The 15,493-nt window shown below is 36.0% G+C and overlaps 1 protein-coding gene across 2 annotated transcripts in view; it reads left to right on the top strand.

Annotated features, from left to right (window-relative positions):
• Positions 1-6,866: 6,866 nt before the first annotated feature.
• DNAJC27 (DnaJ heat shock protein family (Hsp40) member C27) overlaps positions 6,867-15,493 on the top strand; it is a 33,618-nt gene continuing 24,991 nt past the window's right edge. The window contains exon 1 of one of the 2 annotated variants that reach the window (XM_010948566.3): positions 6,867-7,159. In XM_010948566.3, the coding sequence (XP_010946868.1) occupies positions 7,073-7,159 (87 nt within the window). In that variant the 5' untranslated portion in view covers positions 6,867-7,072. The remainder of the gene's footprint in view (positions 7,160-15,493) is intronic. The other variant, XM_010948565.3, reaches the window with a different exon arrangement.

Raw genomic sequence — 15,493 nt, 5'->3', positions numbered from 1 at the left:
TTTGGCACTTTCAAGATGTCTCAGTCCCATGGCTGGCAAGTTGGTGCTAGCAGTCATGTGGGAGCTCAGCTGTGGTTGTGGATGGGGGTGGGGAGCCTCAGTTCCTCTCTATGTGGGCCTCCCCATGAACTGCTGGGACTTTTTCACACTTTGATGTCTGGATTCCAAAGAGTGAGCCTTCCAAGAGAACTAGAAGGCAATTGCATTGCTTTGCATTACCTGTTTTTGAAAGTGTCCTAACATCAATTACACCATGGTCATAAGGCCACCTAGATTCAAGGGAGAGAAGACATGACACCCCCCCCCCCCCCCACCACCACCACCACATCCTCTCAAGGGGAGAAGTGTCAGTCCCATTATAAGGCTATCATATGGGAAACTTGAAGACACTATGCTGAGTGAAATAAGCCTATTGTACAAATACTCTGTGATTCTACTCACACGAGGTGCCAAGAGTATTCAGATTCAAAGAGACAGAAGTAGAATTGTGGTTGCCAGGAGATAGAGGGAGGGAGGAGGGGAAATTAGTGCTTAATGGGTACAGAATTTCAGTTTGGGAAGATGAAAAAGTTCTGGAGATGGATGGTAGTAACAAGTTGTGCAACAATGTGAATGTACTTAACACCACTGAACTGTACACTCAAAAATGATTAAAATAGTAAATTTTATGTATATTCTCCCCATATGGGATGGGGAATATTGTTTCAGCCACACAGTTGTTGGGATGAAGTAGGATGAGTGTGTAGATGTCTATAGAGTTGCATAATAGCCGTGTCCTTTGATAGGGTGTAGTGCACACTCAGAGCTAAAAACGTGTAGATTAATACGTAAGACGGAAAGGCTAATCAATCAGGATGTTCCAAGGTCCTTGTATTGCTCAGGAGAAACTCATCCCATGCCAGTCACTTCTCTGAGTGTTTTTTTTAACTCCCCTCCGTCCTCTGCCTGATTAATATTACTCTTCAGAATCCCCGGGTAGTTCCAGAGTTTGTAGTTATCAGTGGGAGACTTGGTCTGTATGGACTTTCACTGCCAAACTGGAAACAGAGCTTCTTAAGAAATTGAATCTGTAGACAAAAACTTTTCAGTGTGTGTATTAGTTTTCCATGGCTCTGAAAGAAATTATTGCAAACTTAACAGCTTCAAACAACAGACATTTACCATCTCATAGTTCTGTAGGTCAGAAGTCCTGGCACTAAGTAGCTGGTTCTCTGAGTCAGAAATCTCACAAGGCTGCTGTGTTCTCATCTGCAGCTCAGGAGTTCCTTCCAAGCTCATGCAGGTTTTTGGCAGAATCATTTACTTTAGGTTGTAGGACTGAGGTGCCCATTTTCTTGCTAGCTGTTGGCTGGGGGTCACTCCAGCTCCGAGAGCACACACTTAGGTTCTTGCTATGTGGCTCCCTCCATTTTCAAAGCCATCGATGGAGAACCTCCCTCACATTGAATCCCTCTCACTTGTTGAGTATCTCTTACCAGAAAAAGGCCTGTCCCATTAAGAACTTCCCTTAGGAAACCTAGGTCTGGCCCAGAAAGGATAATCTCCCTATCCTAAAAACAACTGATTTGGGACATTAATTCCATCTGCAAAATCCCTTCATGGCAACACCCAGATTAGTGTTTAATTAACTGGGAGAAGGTATGTGGACACCAGGGGCCACTTGGAGGCCGTCCTGGAATTCAGCCTGGTATGCCCTGGTATTGTGGATATGTTTGTAATTAAGAGCTTTACCTTCTAAAGATACATAAGATGAATATTGTTACTGATGTTTGCCTCAAAATAATCTGGAGAAGGAGGTGGGTATAGATGAAACGAGGCTGGCCACAGGGTAATGTTGCTGAAGCTGGGAAATGAGGCATTAGCATGCTGTGTGATTCTCTCTGCTATTATAATGCATGAATTTTGTCACATAAATTATTCCAGAGTACATAAAATGAAACAAAACCTCCAAACTTTTTTAACGAAGTAAGTATAAAATTAAAATTTAAACCAGGTAAAGTCCTCACAAAATTAATTAATTTATTGTTATGTTACTTAAGAATATTACTTAATTCCAGTATTACTTAAGGACATGGATGCAAAAATTCTCAAAATTTTACCTTACAGAATTTGGCAAAATACAACAAAAGTAAACGTGTTACCTTTGACCCAGTAACTCCACTTTTTAAGAAATTTATCCTGAAGACACACTGACAACAATATGAAAATACATAAATGCTCATAAATATATTGATTGGAAAAACATGGCATAGCCACACAATGGAGTACTGAACTAAGTAACTGTTAAAAAAAAATGAGTATGATCTTTGTGAGCTAAAATGGGGTGCTTTCCAGGATATACTGTTAAGTAAAAAAAGCAAAGTTCAAAAGAACACACATAGAGAGTTACCTTATGTGTAATAAAGAAGGAGAAATATGAAAAAATATATATGTAACTGCTTACTTTTTATAAAAAGAAACACAAGAAGGAATAAACAAGAATCTAATATGATTGGCTGCCCACAGGAGCTAGCAGAGAAGTGAAGAGGATTGAGATAGGGAGGGGAAGTGACACTGAGTATACCAATTTGTATCATGTTACTTTTGAAACTACATTAATGTTTTACATATTCAAAAAATTAATAAAGTCAATGGTAATGAAGGGGGGAAAACTAAAATAAAGTACAAACATTAACAAATGAACTTAATTGTATTTTAAATGAAAACCATAACAGAACCAAAGAGGACAATAAAAAAATTAACCCAATTAACTTTTGAACATAACACTTAATACTCTGTGAAACTATATGACAAACTATATTTGTCAGTTTAAGACAAAAATAGCTATAAACAAATACTGAACTCTAGTTCAAAGAGTTTCTGTTTTTTGACATAGTAGGGGTTAACAATTCTGAAACTGCTTCCTCTGTATTTTAAGATTGAGCAAATGAATAAATATACTGAGGATGAGAGCCAGGTTTCTTACTGTTAAAGAAGGGAGTAATAATTATGAAAGGGGGCAGACTAAAATGAATCCTGCTGTGCTAAAATGGATTGGGGATATCAATATGAACTATATTTTAACATATGGATTTATTGTCCATATATTATGCATAGATGCATGTATGTATGCATATGTTTTTGTTTTTGTTTTTTGCTTAATCAACTGAAACAGCCCAGAGCAAAGACACTCCAGTATCAAGAACACCTGCAGCACCCAGATCTTGGTTTCTAAATACCATTCTCTACTAAAAGGACCTAGGAAACCTGGGCTCATTGTTGTGCTGGAAAGCAGGGAAGTGCTAAAAAAAAAAAAAAAAAAAAAAAAAAACGGGGGGGTAACATAACAAAGTGATATAACAGCCAGCTTCAAAATAAATAATAGTAGTAGTAGAATATTCATGGAGTAAAATAAGAATAAATGAGTCCATCCTGTTATAAATTAATAAATTAATGAATGAGAAAGGAAAGCTCTCACTTATGGTAGACTATTAATAAATGTAGGAGAAAAGATGAAGTTTGAAAATTATCATTTTGCACACATCATAGTAATATCTCTTCAGCCATGAGTCATCATTGTATTCTTAAAACTTTGTGGATGAAAGTTCAATGAAGAAAGGACAGTTATATAATCTCAAAGTATCCCCTTACAAATTACTTATTACAAAGCAAAAACATCACTTAACTGTGAATTAACCTAGTGAACACTACCTTATACCTTAACCAACTAAAGTTTATATCATTAATAAATGGAATATATTTACACCACCAATCTTCTGATAATGCCCTTAAGAGGACATAATGTCTTTCCTGTGGTATTTCAACTAAACATAACTGAATCTATTCATAAGAATCCACCAAACACAAATTGAGGGATATTCTAAAACTAATTTCAGATAAAAGAACGCTGAAGATATATGACAACTAAATGATGCTAGATTAGACTCCAGACCAGGGGTAAAGAACATAGTTATAGAGAATACTACTGGAATAAATGGTGAAATGTGAATAAGGATTGTGAATTAGTTCAAAGTTTCCCAAATGCTCTTGGTTCAAGGTGCCCTTAGTGTATCAATAATTTTTTCATGGTGTTCCTTGGCCAAAAACAAATCTAGTTCCAAACAACTTATTAAATATTTATGCCCGAGCAATTTAGTTGCCATTTGAAAAAAATAATATACATAAATTGAAAGAAAAAATGATATTTTTATTTCATTCTTAAATAACCACAATTACTTACTAATGGGATTTATACAGCTGTTGTGCACTGCATAACTTCTCAAACCTTGGAATCAGATTGGAGAAGACCACCCTCATTTCCTGTTCTACACTGATTTTTGCCCTGTACTTTTTATCACAAACACGGAAAAAACCCAGCTTCCTAAATATGACAGATCCAAGTAATATGGCGCCATCTATTGTTCAAATAGTGAATAACCTCGAGTAAGTAGTTTTGAATAGTTTTGCTTGCCTTGAGAATTTAGAATGTAAAATATCGCACAAATATGGGCCACCTCGTGCACAGCTTGAGAACCACGGGATTAGATAATAGTGTTGTATCAATGGTACTTTTCCTCATTTTGATAAATATACTGTTGCTATGTAAGAGAAAGTCCTTGTTCTTAGGAAATATATGTTGAAGTACTTATGGATAAAGAAAGATGTCTGCAAACTATTCTCAAATGATTCAGAAAAAGGAAAGTGTATACATTTGTGTATGTAAAAAATGTTAACAATGAGTCTGGATAAAAGGTATACAACATCTTCCCCCTACTATTCTTGAAATTTTTGAAATTATTTCAAAATAAAGATTTCTGAAAGATGCAATATAATACTACATTTCAAGGTGTATATACATATGTAGTGAAACAATTTGTAAATGTCTGGAAATTAAAAGCACCAATTCAGACAGTTGCAATGTTTTGTAGAGCTGAAAGAGGGATGTACATTTGCGGAAAACTACAATATCAGGGATATTTTATTTCTTAAGGTAGGTGATGGATACACAGATATTCATTACATTATTCGTTACACCTTTAAGTAAGTCCAACATATTTCATAATTTATTTTAAAGGATATGTAGAATCTTTCTTAATATGTAAAACTACAAAATATGAGTAAATGAAAGCATATGGTTGCTGTTTATTGGGGATTACCATGTAATTCATGTGCATTATCTCCTGTAAACCTTACCACCATCATATGGCCATGTCATGGCAACATAATGTAGAAGAGGGCTGACTCCAGAGCTCATGTTCCTAACCCCTATACCATATCCTCCAGCTCCATACACAGCTATTTCATGTTTCTCTTTCTTCTTTTTATCTTAGGCTAGGAAAGAAAGCTAACTAACTTTCTTGCTTTTTCAATTTCAAACTAATTTAACACACCTAATAAACAATATGGCTATACATATTCAAACACTGAAAACATCAATATGAAAAAATGGTAAGAAATTTTCATCTCCAGCATGTTTTACTGCTCTTATGCTCAATAGTATTATACCTAACTGATCTTTAGAAGAGTTGACATTTTGCAATTATTCTTCCACACCACCAGTTCTATTACAGGGTCAAAAGTGAACTATCAAAGAAACAGATGTCTATTGATTTATCAAATCATACTGAGAGCTCAGCATCTGGAAAATCAGTATAAATCCAATTCTTTTATGCTTTAAATTATCAAAATTCTGACCAGGACTTATATTTCATCTTTGTAAAGAATTTTAGGAGCTTTACTGACTAAGTTATATTACCTGTTGATTATGAAAACACTCCAAAGTAAGCTTTTTTTAAAAACAGCATTTAAGGTTTTAAAATTAAAAAGCTTGAAAATCTAATTTAAATAACTAATACAAAATTTGGAGCCTTTATTCACTATCTTCCTGCAATGTATTTCTTTTAAGATGTTGAAAGCTATATGAGAACAGAATCAATGCTACCTTCGTCCTTGAAATTTACTAGGAAATTGGCAGCCATTCTTTTTTGGGGCACTAAATAATCATTTATCAAGTTCTATTTAGTTTCTGAAACTAAAAATATTGACTCAAAAAGTTATTTTCTCTCGGATTGATTTTTTTTCCTAGCAGATGCTTTTCTTCCCATCGCTTGGGATGAAAACAGAAAAGTGGTTATCCTAGAATTCATTATTATTATACTGTCATATAATCAGCTAAAGGAAAGGTGACAACAGAAGATGGGGTTAAGTTTGGATGAGTAGCAGGGAAAGTGAAGGAGCTCACAGCTACCGATCACACACTACTTGATAGAACCAGAAGAGTGTAAGAAACATTTAGTCTGAGCTTTCCTCCTGAAAATTAGAACTACGTAATAAAAGATCAAGGACTAAACTAAAACTTACCTTGACTCAAAAGGACAACTTTTTTTTTTCGTTAATGATAGGAACGAGATTCAGATCTTGCCTAATTGCCCTCTTCCAGAACTAGAGCCCCTAATTCCCCACTTCCCTGGCTCCTGACCCTGCCTCTCAGGGAACCTAACGGGAACATAATATTGGAAGGGGGTGGTTAGTGGACGGGTCCACAGGGACTGAAGAATCCACAAAAAGTGCTCCCAAACGGACCATGGTCTACTTGGAATTTTCAGCGCCGCTGGGCCTTTAACTGGGCCAAAATTCCAGCCACTTCCAGACCGTGGATCTGTCCTGAATAGCCAATGAATTTCTGCCACTCGGCTGTTAATCTAACAAATATCTATGTCCTGACGCCCCTGAACACAAGGCCTCGCTCTCCACGAAGAGTAAACTCGGGCCCCCTCGACGCCACCTTGCTGTCAAAGGACGCAGCCCAGGCAGTCCGCGCAACCCCAAGGAACAGGTAACCACAGTCGCATCCCTGGGGCCTGGCGATGACGTCACGCCGCCCCTTTCTAGCATCGCGAGACTCTCTTCTCCCTCCCCCAGTTCCCTGCGCTCCTAACCGTCCGCGCTCGCTGCCAGGTAGCGGCGGGGATGGAGAGCCGCCGGGGCGGAGGCAAGAACAGGGGTTCCGCCATTGGACGAGGAAGCGTGAGGGACGGGCCGGCGTGGTGAACAGGGAGAGACCGAGGCGGGAGGCCCCGAGAGAGCGAGGGCAATGGAGGCCAACATGCCGAAGCGGAAGGAGCCTGGCAAGTCCTTGCGCATCAAAGTCATCTCCATGGGCAACGCCGAAGTGGGAAAAGTGAGTACCGTGCTGCGAGAGGCGGGACCTCAGCGCGGCGGGGCGACGTGCCGATTGGCTGGAAGGGCGGCCACTCAACAGCCTGGGGCCCAGCCCCCTCCCCTCCCCTAGCAGGCCTGGGTCCCCTCCTGGGCAGTGCGGCTCCGCGAGGAAAACTCTCCTGACCTTTTTGACCTTTGCGTTGCCCTCCTCCTACAGCTAAGACGGTGTCTTGTGTGCCCTCTAACCCCTTGAATGTATCCCAAAGAGAGTAAGGAGGCCTAGGACCTTATGTCAGTTCTCCTGCATGGGTACCGTTTCTGCGTTCTGGGTGACCTGTCCAGCACTTAGAGGTGGAGAATAAAAGTTTAGTTACCCCCAGGAGGGCTTCAGAGCCGAAGGGAACTCCCGGGGGTGCATGTGAGGATGGGGTTTATGAGGTGTTACTCTGCCGACATGGAGCCAGAATCTACATTTCATTTGTAAGAGAGCATAACATGCTGAGGGGTTTCACAGGGGAGGTGCAGTGGGAATCAAGGAACCTGCGTTATTTTGTTTTGTTTTTATTTCTGGTAGTGTTACCATATCCATTATCTCAAAGAAGTCTTAGTTGCACTGCCTTTTTCTATGCTGTTTCTATGGCTATCAGCTAAAGCTCTCCCATAGTATGGGGGAGGGAGGGTGAGGGGTGAACGGAGATCTTTCTCCACATGAGTTTTTAGACTGCCTCCTCTTCATCCAAATTGTCTCTCCTTAAGGGTAAGTGAAAGCTGTTGGTTAAGAACCTCCCAAGGTCACCGAATCAGTGACTGAACCAGTACTGGAACCTGGGTCTTCACACTCCCGTTGCAGTGCTCTTTCCCATCATTATATGCTGCCAAAACCAATTACAAGTGAGCTCTACATGCCAGAAGAGCTGTTAATGGGAGTGTTTAGGCCAGTTCTTGCACATAGTTGATGCTCAGTAAATATTTATTAGTGTCTTTTTTTCCCGTTTAGTATTATCTTGTACTATTTATGTGTCTGTGTGTATGTATGTAAGTATTAACATAGCTGAAAGTCAGCATTTACTGAGTGTCAACTATGTGCCAGGCACTGAAAAGAAAAGAATAAAGCCTTTAGAAGGTTATGTACTAAACTGGCTAAGTGAGCATGCTCACTTTTAAAACTTTACTGTGCTTAATGGTACAACATTAGAAATAGTTTAAAATGCCCAGTGTCACAACATTTATATATTATGGTTCTAGATTTATTAACCAATGCAGTTAGATGGGAAAGAAAGAACTTAGGAAACACTGGAAAGGAGAAAGCAAAATTATCATTATTTGTTAATGTTACGGTTGTTTATCTGGAAAGCCAAAGAGAATTAACTAAAAAGCTGTTAGAAACAATAAAAGACAAAATTAATATACAAAATTCATAGCTTTACCATATCAAATTATAATTGTGTAGAATTTAAATAACACCCAAAATAAAGTGCTCAAATTAAAACTTAAGAAGAAATAGGTAGGACCTAGGACCTATTTGAAGAAACATTTCAAACTTACAAAGGGACTGCAAATTACTTAGACAAATGGAAAGATATACTTTCCCCTTAATTAAGATCACTCAATATTTTAGAGATGTCAATTCTTTAAATTATCTACAAATGTAATTCAATTCCAGTTAAAATACCAATACGATTTTTTTCTTCAAAACATAATAAAAGGTATTAAAGTCCTTGTGAAAAATTAAATGTGAGACTAGCCAAGAAAATTGTGAAAAAGAAATGAGAGGAGACTAACACTACCAGACGTTAAAACATCTTTTAAAGTTATCAAGCTTTTCCTATTGGTACTGGAAAGGAAATAGAGAGACATCAGTGGAACAGAATGGAGTTCAGAAATAAACTCAAACATATAAGGAAATTCAGTTTACAACAAATACAGTAAAACTGTGGGAAAGTAAAGGCCATTTAATAAGTGCTTTTGCAACAACTATTTACTATTTGGGAATGGAGTGGATTCCTATGGAATTCCTTTCTCAAAAATAAATTTTAGAAGATAAAAGATTTAAATGTAATTTTAAAAAAAATTTGCCTTAGTTATGAAAGTGCTACATATGCATTTTTAAAGAATTTGGAAAATATAGGAAGATACACAGATAAACAATCTTAAGTTAAAAACTAAGGCATGCCCTAGTAAATAATCCTTGGATCAAAAAGTAAATCAAAGCAAATGACAAAATAACTAAAAAGCTGTGTAAAGGAGAGAATCCATGCCAAAAGCTTCAGGGCAAATTTAAAGCTATAGTGAAAGGAAAATGTATTATTTTTTTCATTTCCAAAAAAGAGAGATAAAAACTAAAGGAATTTAATAGTTGTACAACTTTGTGAATATGCTTGGAACCACTGAATTATACACCTCAAAAGTAAATATTATGGTATGGTATATCTCAGTTTTAAAAAGTGAAGGAACTTAATACTTGAGACAATAGAAAAAAGGACACAAAATAGACCAAAAGAAAGAGAGAATTCCCTGGGAAAATTAATGAAAAAGAAAAAAATGCCTAAAAATTTATTTAAGAAAAATAGAGAAAGCAAAAAATTACAAGATTAGTACTGAAAAGGAGACATAATCATATACTGGAAGAAATTAAAACAAAGATTAGAGAATATTGCATTCTGTTCTATGGGAACACATTTCAAAATACAGAGGAAATGGAGAATTTCCTAGCAAAATGTGAATTACCAAAATTGACTTAAAAAGAAGTAGGAAACCCCACAGCCAGTCACATAGGGAATTAGAAAAACAATGAAAAGATTTACTATCTAAAAAGGTATCAGAATCAGGTGGTTTCATTAACAAGCTTAATTTAAGCCTTAAATAACACATAATTTTGGTTACTTAAATTAGTCCAATGCGAAGGAAAAGATGAACAGCACTCCAGTTTATTTATATAAAGTCAGGGTAACTTAAATAGCAAAACTTGATACAGTATCAAAAAAGAAAAGTATATACCATTTTCACATATACATAGAGTTGTATAATTTCTAAATATCCACAAATAGAATTCAGCAATATATGAAAAAGATTTCACTGTTAGGAAGTAGGATTTATCCCAGGAATGCAAACTTGGTTCAACATCAAGAAATTAATCAACATAATTTGTTACATGAACTGATTATGCGAGAAAATATTTCTCTGTACTGTAAAAAAATTTGATATAATCAACCTACTAAACACTAAAAGTGAAATTGGAACAAAATGAAACCACTTAAATATGAAAAATAATATTTATTATTAACAAACAGCAATCATTATACCAATAGTAAAATGCTAAGGGCCATTTCCTTTAAAATTAGGTACAAAAAGGATACATACCACTTCCTCTTATGATTCAGCATTGTTTTAGAGGTTCTGGAGATGCAGTAAGAAAAAGGGGATTCCTAAGGGCTTATTCCTTTCTTGGGGGAATGCTGAAATTTCTCTGTGGTATTTGTTTATATCCAATTCAGTTTTCTGTGTTGGCATCAGTTTACCCCAGAGCCCCAACCTAGTTCTCAGCGTCCTCTAGGATCTGATCCTGATGTTCTTATCGTTGTCTCTTCATAGCAGCCAACTCCGAAAATTGCCCTCATTCTAAATTTACAGTTGTATTAAATATTTTCCTGTTGTATCAGTTGAGTTGATTTTTCTTATTTGCAGTCAAAAGTACCCACATCATTCAGTATTGTATGTACTTCTCTGGAGTTTGTTTTTTCTCTTTTAAACATAGATTATGTAATTCCTCCCATCTGACATAGCTCCACTCACTCTTTTTTGCAGTTGTGTAATAGTCCATGAGATGCAACTATCCCCTCTATTGATGAGAATTCACTCGTTTCTTTTTTTCCCTACTACAAATAGTGTTAATCTAAGTACATTTCTATATGTATAAATATCCTTAAATACCAGTACTCTAATTTCTATGGACTAAATTCCTAGGGGTGGAATTGCTGAGTTGAAGAGCACATTTAAAAATTTTAGTAGCTATTGCCAATTGCTCTTCAAAAAGGAGTGTTTCTACCCACAATATGGGGGTATTTTTCCCCCCAAATCCCTGCCAACACAGTTTTGTCATTCTTTTGATTACTACTAATCTGAATAGTGAGAAGTAATTTCATTATTACTTTAATTTGCATTTCACTGACCACAGATGAAGTTGAGCATCTTTTCAAATAATCGTTAGACTTCTGGATTTTCTTTTCTGTGGATTGACCAGTTTATACTCCCTATCCATTATTCTGTTGAGTGATGTCTCTTTCATACCTGTTTTTCTGGTTTGGGGACATTAGAGTTACTGACTTTTTGCCGGTCATTTGTGTTACAAATATTTGCCCCAGTATATTGTCTTTTAATGCTTTTATATTTTACCTTACAATTGCTTTTATTATTTGTATATACTCAATTGTGCCTATCTTTTTTATTGAAATATAGTTGACGTACAATATTATGTTAGTTCCGGGTATATTACATAATGATTTGACATTTGCATACAGTATGAAGTGATCACCAGGACAAGTCTAGTACCCATCTGTCCCCATGCAAAGTTATTACAATATTATTGATCATATTCCTTATGCTGTATAGTGTTTCCCAGTGTCTTATTTATTTTATAGCTCAAAGTTTGTACCTCTTAATCCCCTTCACCTATATGATTTACCCACCCCCTCCGCTCTGGCAACCACCCATGTGTTCTCTGCATCTGTGAATCTGTTTTCATTTTGTTTTGTTTGTTTGTTTTGTTTTTTAGATACCATATATAAGTGAGATCAAATGGTATTTATCTTTCTTTGTCTTATTTCACTTAGCATAATACTTTAGATTTATTCATATTTTTGCAAGTGGCAAGATTTCATCTTTTTTAAATAGCTTAGTAACATTTCATTGTGCGTGTGTGTGTGTGTGTATCTATATGTATGATGTGTATATATAGATACACACACACACACACACACACACACACACACACACACCACACCTTCTTTATCCATTCGTCTATGGATGGACAGTTAGGTTGCTTCCATATCTTGGCCATTATAAATAATACTGCAGTCAACACTGGGGTGCATGTATCTTTTTACATTAGTGTTTTTGTTTCTTCAGGTAAACGTCCAGAAGTGAAATTGCTGGATCATATGGCAGTTCTATTTTTATTTTGGAGGAAAACGTCCATATGGTTTTCCATTGTGGCTACACAAATTTACAATTCCACCAACATTGCAGGAGGTTCCCTTTTCTCCACATCCTCTCCAACACTTGTTATTTGTTGTCTTTTTGGTGGTAGCCTTCTGGCAAGTGTAAGATGATATCTCATTATGGTTTTGATTTGCATTTCCCTGATGATTTATGATGTTGAACATCTTTTTCACGTGCCTGTTGGCCATCTGTATGTCTTCTTTGGAAAAATGTCTACTCAGGTCCTTTGCCAATTTTTTAATTGGGTTGTTGTTTTATTTTGTTTTTTTAATGTTGAGTTATCTGAGTTCTTTGTATATTTTGGATATTAACTCTTTTATATTGTTTACAAATATCTATTCCCAGTCATTTGGATGCCTTTTCATTTGTTGATAGATTCTTTCTCTGTACAAAAGTTTTTTAGTTTGCTGTAGCCCCATTTGTTTACTTTACTTTTGTTTCTCTTGCTTGAGGAGACTTATCCAAAAAATTTTTACTAAGACTGATGTCAGAGAGCATACTGCCTATGTTTTCTTTCTAGGAGTTTTATGGTTTCTGGGCTTACATTTAAGTCTAATCCATTTTGAGTTTATTTTTGTATATGCTGTGGGAAAGTAGTCCAGTTGATTCTTTCACATGTAGTTGTCCCATTTCCCCAACACCGTTTATTGAAGAGGCTGTTCTTGCCTCTTTGTCATTGATTAATTGACCATGTAAGTGTGGGTTTATTTCTGGGCTCTCTATTCTGTTCCCTTGATATATGTGTCTTTTTTTGTGCCAATATCATACTGTTTTGATTACTGCCATTTTGTAGTATAGTTTGAAATCAGGGAGTGTGATACCTCCAGCTTTGTTCTTTTTCAGGATTACTTTGGCTATATGTATCTTTTTTTTTTAAATAATTCTTATAATCTTTATTTTAATGTATTTTTAAATTTTTTTAATGGTGGTACTGAGGATTGAACCTAGGACCACCTGCATGCTAAGCATGTGCTCTACTGCTGAGCTATTCCCCAACCCCTATATTTGTCTTTTCTTTTATGGTTTCTGGGTTTTCTTTCTAGCTGAGAAGTTTTCCCTAAGGTTGTACGTATGTTGCACATTTTCCTCTGAAATTTTTATTGTTTTATTTTTAAATACTTAAATCATAAACTTATCTGTAATTTATTTTTGTATATAGGGAAGTTAAGGGCCCAATTACTAAATAAATCATTTTTACTCATTGACTTTATTTTTTGTCTTTTGTGCATTCTTTTTTTATTGAAGTATAGTCAGTGTACAATGTTGTGTCAATTTCTGGTATACAGCATAATGTTTTGGTCATACATATACATACACATATTCATTTTCATTATAGTTTACTACAAGATATTCAATATAGTTCCCTGTGCTACACAGTAGAAACTTGTTGCTTATGTATTTTATATATAGTAGTTAGTATCTGAAAATTTCGAACCTCCACTATGGAATGACCTTAAATATCACCTTATACTTTTTAAATTTCCTTTTATAATGTGATCTATTTCTGAGCTCTCTGTTCTGTTTTACTGACCTACTTGTCTATTCTTATGCCAGTATAATACTGTCTCAATTGGCTTCAGACTATATTTTATTATCTGTCAATGCAAATTCCCACCTCTTTCTACTGTCCTGCCCCTTTCCTGTTTTTCATACTTTGATTAGTTCTTCTCAGATAGCTGTTCTTTCATATGAAATTTAGAATAATTCTGTTAGGGAAAAAAAGATGCAAAATTGTTAAGATTTTACTTGAAACTGCATTAAAAAAGAAAAATGCCTAAAAAATCTATTTAAGAAAAATAGAGAAAGCAAAAAAATTCTCTCTATATTCATGTTATTTAACTTAGCTTGTAAGATCCTAAGGCCCAGGAACCCTTTGGTTATAGCAAGTGGTTATTTATACTGTTAATTAATTGTGTATCTCTTTAAATACTTAGGACTAGTGTTTGAATAGCGTACGGGAGTTAAAGGACTTCCAGGTCCCTTAATCTTATGAATAATTTAGAAAAGGCTGTACTTATTTTTCTAGGATATTGTGAGAGAAAGCATTCTCAAAGTGCTTTCAAGCTGTTTTTAAAAGTGTAGCCTCTTAGCAGTAGTCACTCCGAAGAAGTTTTTCCTTCAGTTCACAATGACTTATTAAGTACTTTTTAAAGTAGCTGTCCTGTTTAACTTAGATTGAGGTTCATCAGGAAAGGGTTTGAGCAGAATAATCTTCATTACCAGCACTTCCAGTAAATTATGTTTCATGAGTGCTAAGAATTGCTATAGATATACAAGTCATTTTAAATTGGTTTCTCACTGACACTGAATTGCTCAGATATAAAGGAGTAAAATACTGGTGCTTGCCCTCAAGTAGTTTACTGTCTAGCTGAAGAGAGAAGGTAAATATACACATGTGAAAAGAACAACAAGGCAGTGTATGACTGATGGCAAATACGTTATATGCTATGTATATAGTGCATATACATATGTAGTATGTAAAAAGTGCTAGAGGAGTTCAGATGTAGGCAAGATCTCTTATGACCTGGGTGCTCCAGGTTTGTGCTGGGCCTTAAAGGATAAGTAAGATTTGGAAAGAAAAGATAAAGCTCATTCTAAGTAGAGAGAAAAGTCATGAGAAGAGTCAGGAAGTCAGGCCTGGGAATTTGGCAGAAATGGAAGCTTTGTGTAGAAGGATTTTGACAGAGAAGACAGATTAGGGCCAGTTTATGGAGGGATGTGAATAATGGGACAAATGAGTTTGGATATTGAACCCTTGGCAGTGAGAAACCACTGAAGATTTTTGAGCTAGGAAAGCGAAATAACATTAGTGGTGTGCTGTATTGATGGAAGTTGAGAGGGAAAGGAGGCATGAAGACCAATAAAGAATTTCTTAAGAGTTGTGTGGGAGTAGATGATGAAGACCTAAACCACAGTGGTATAAGTAGGAACTGGAATGCGGTGAAAGATGGAAGAAACATTCAAAAGAAGATTTTAAAAGACTCAAATCAAACATGACTTTAATGTTTTAATCCTCTGTAATTGGGAAAATGGGGGCATTATTAACAGAACTAGGATGTCAGCAGGATGAGCTGTTTTTAGGTATAACACCAGTTCATGTTCTGGACATGGTAAATCTGAGGAACAGTGGGGCAGC

The sequence above is a fragment of the Camelus bactrianus genome, chromosome 15 (genome assembly GCF_048773025.1).
Source record: "Camelus bactrianus isolate YW-2024 breed Bactrian camel chromosome 15, ASM4877302v1, whole genome shotgun sequence".
NCBI classification, from domain to species: domain Eukaryota; kingdom Metazoa; phylum Chordata; class Mammalia; order Artiodactyla; family Camelidae; genus Camelus; species Camelus bactrianus.
This window is presented reverse-complemented; position numbering and strand designations above follow the sequence as displayed.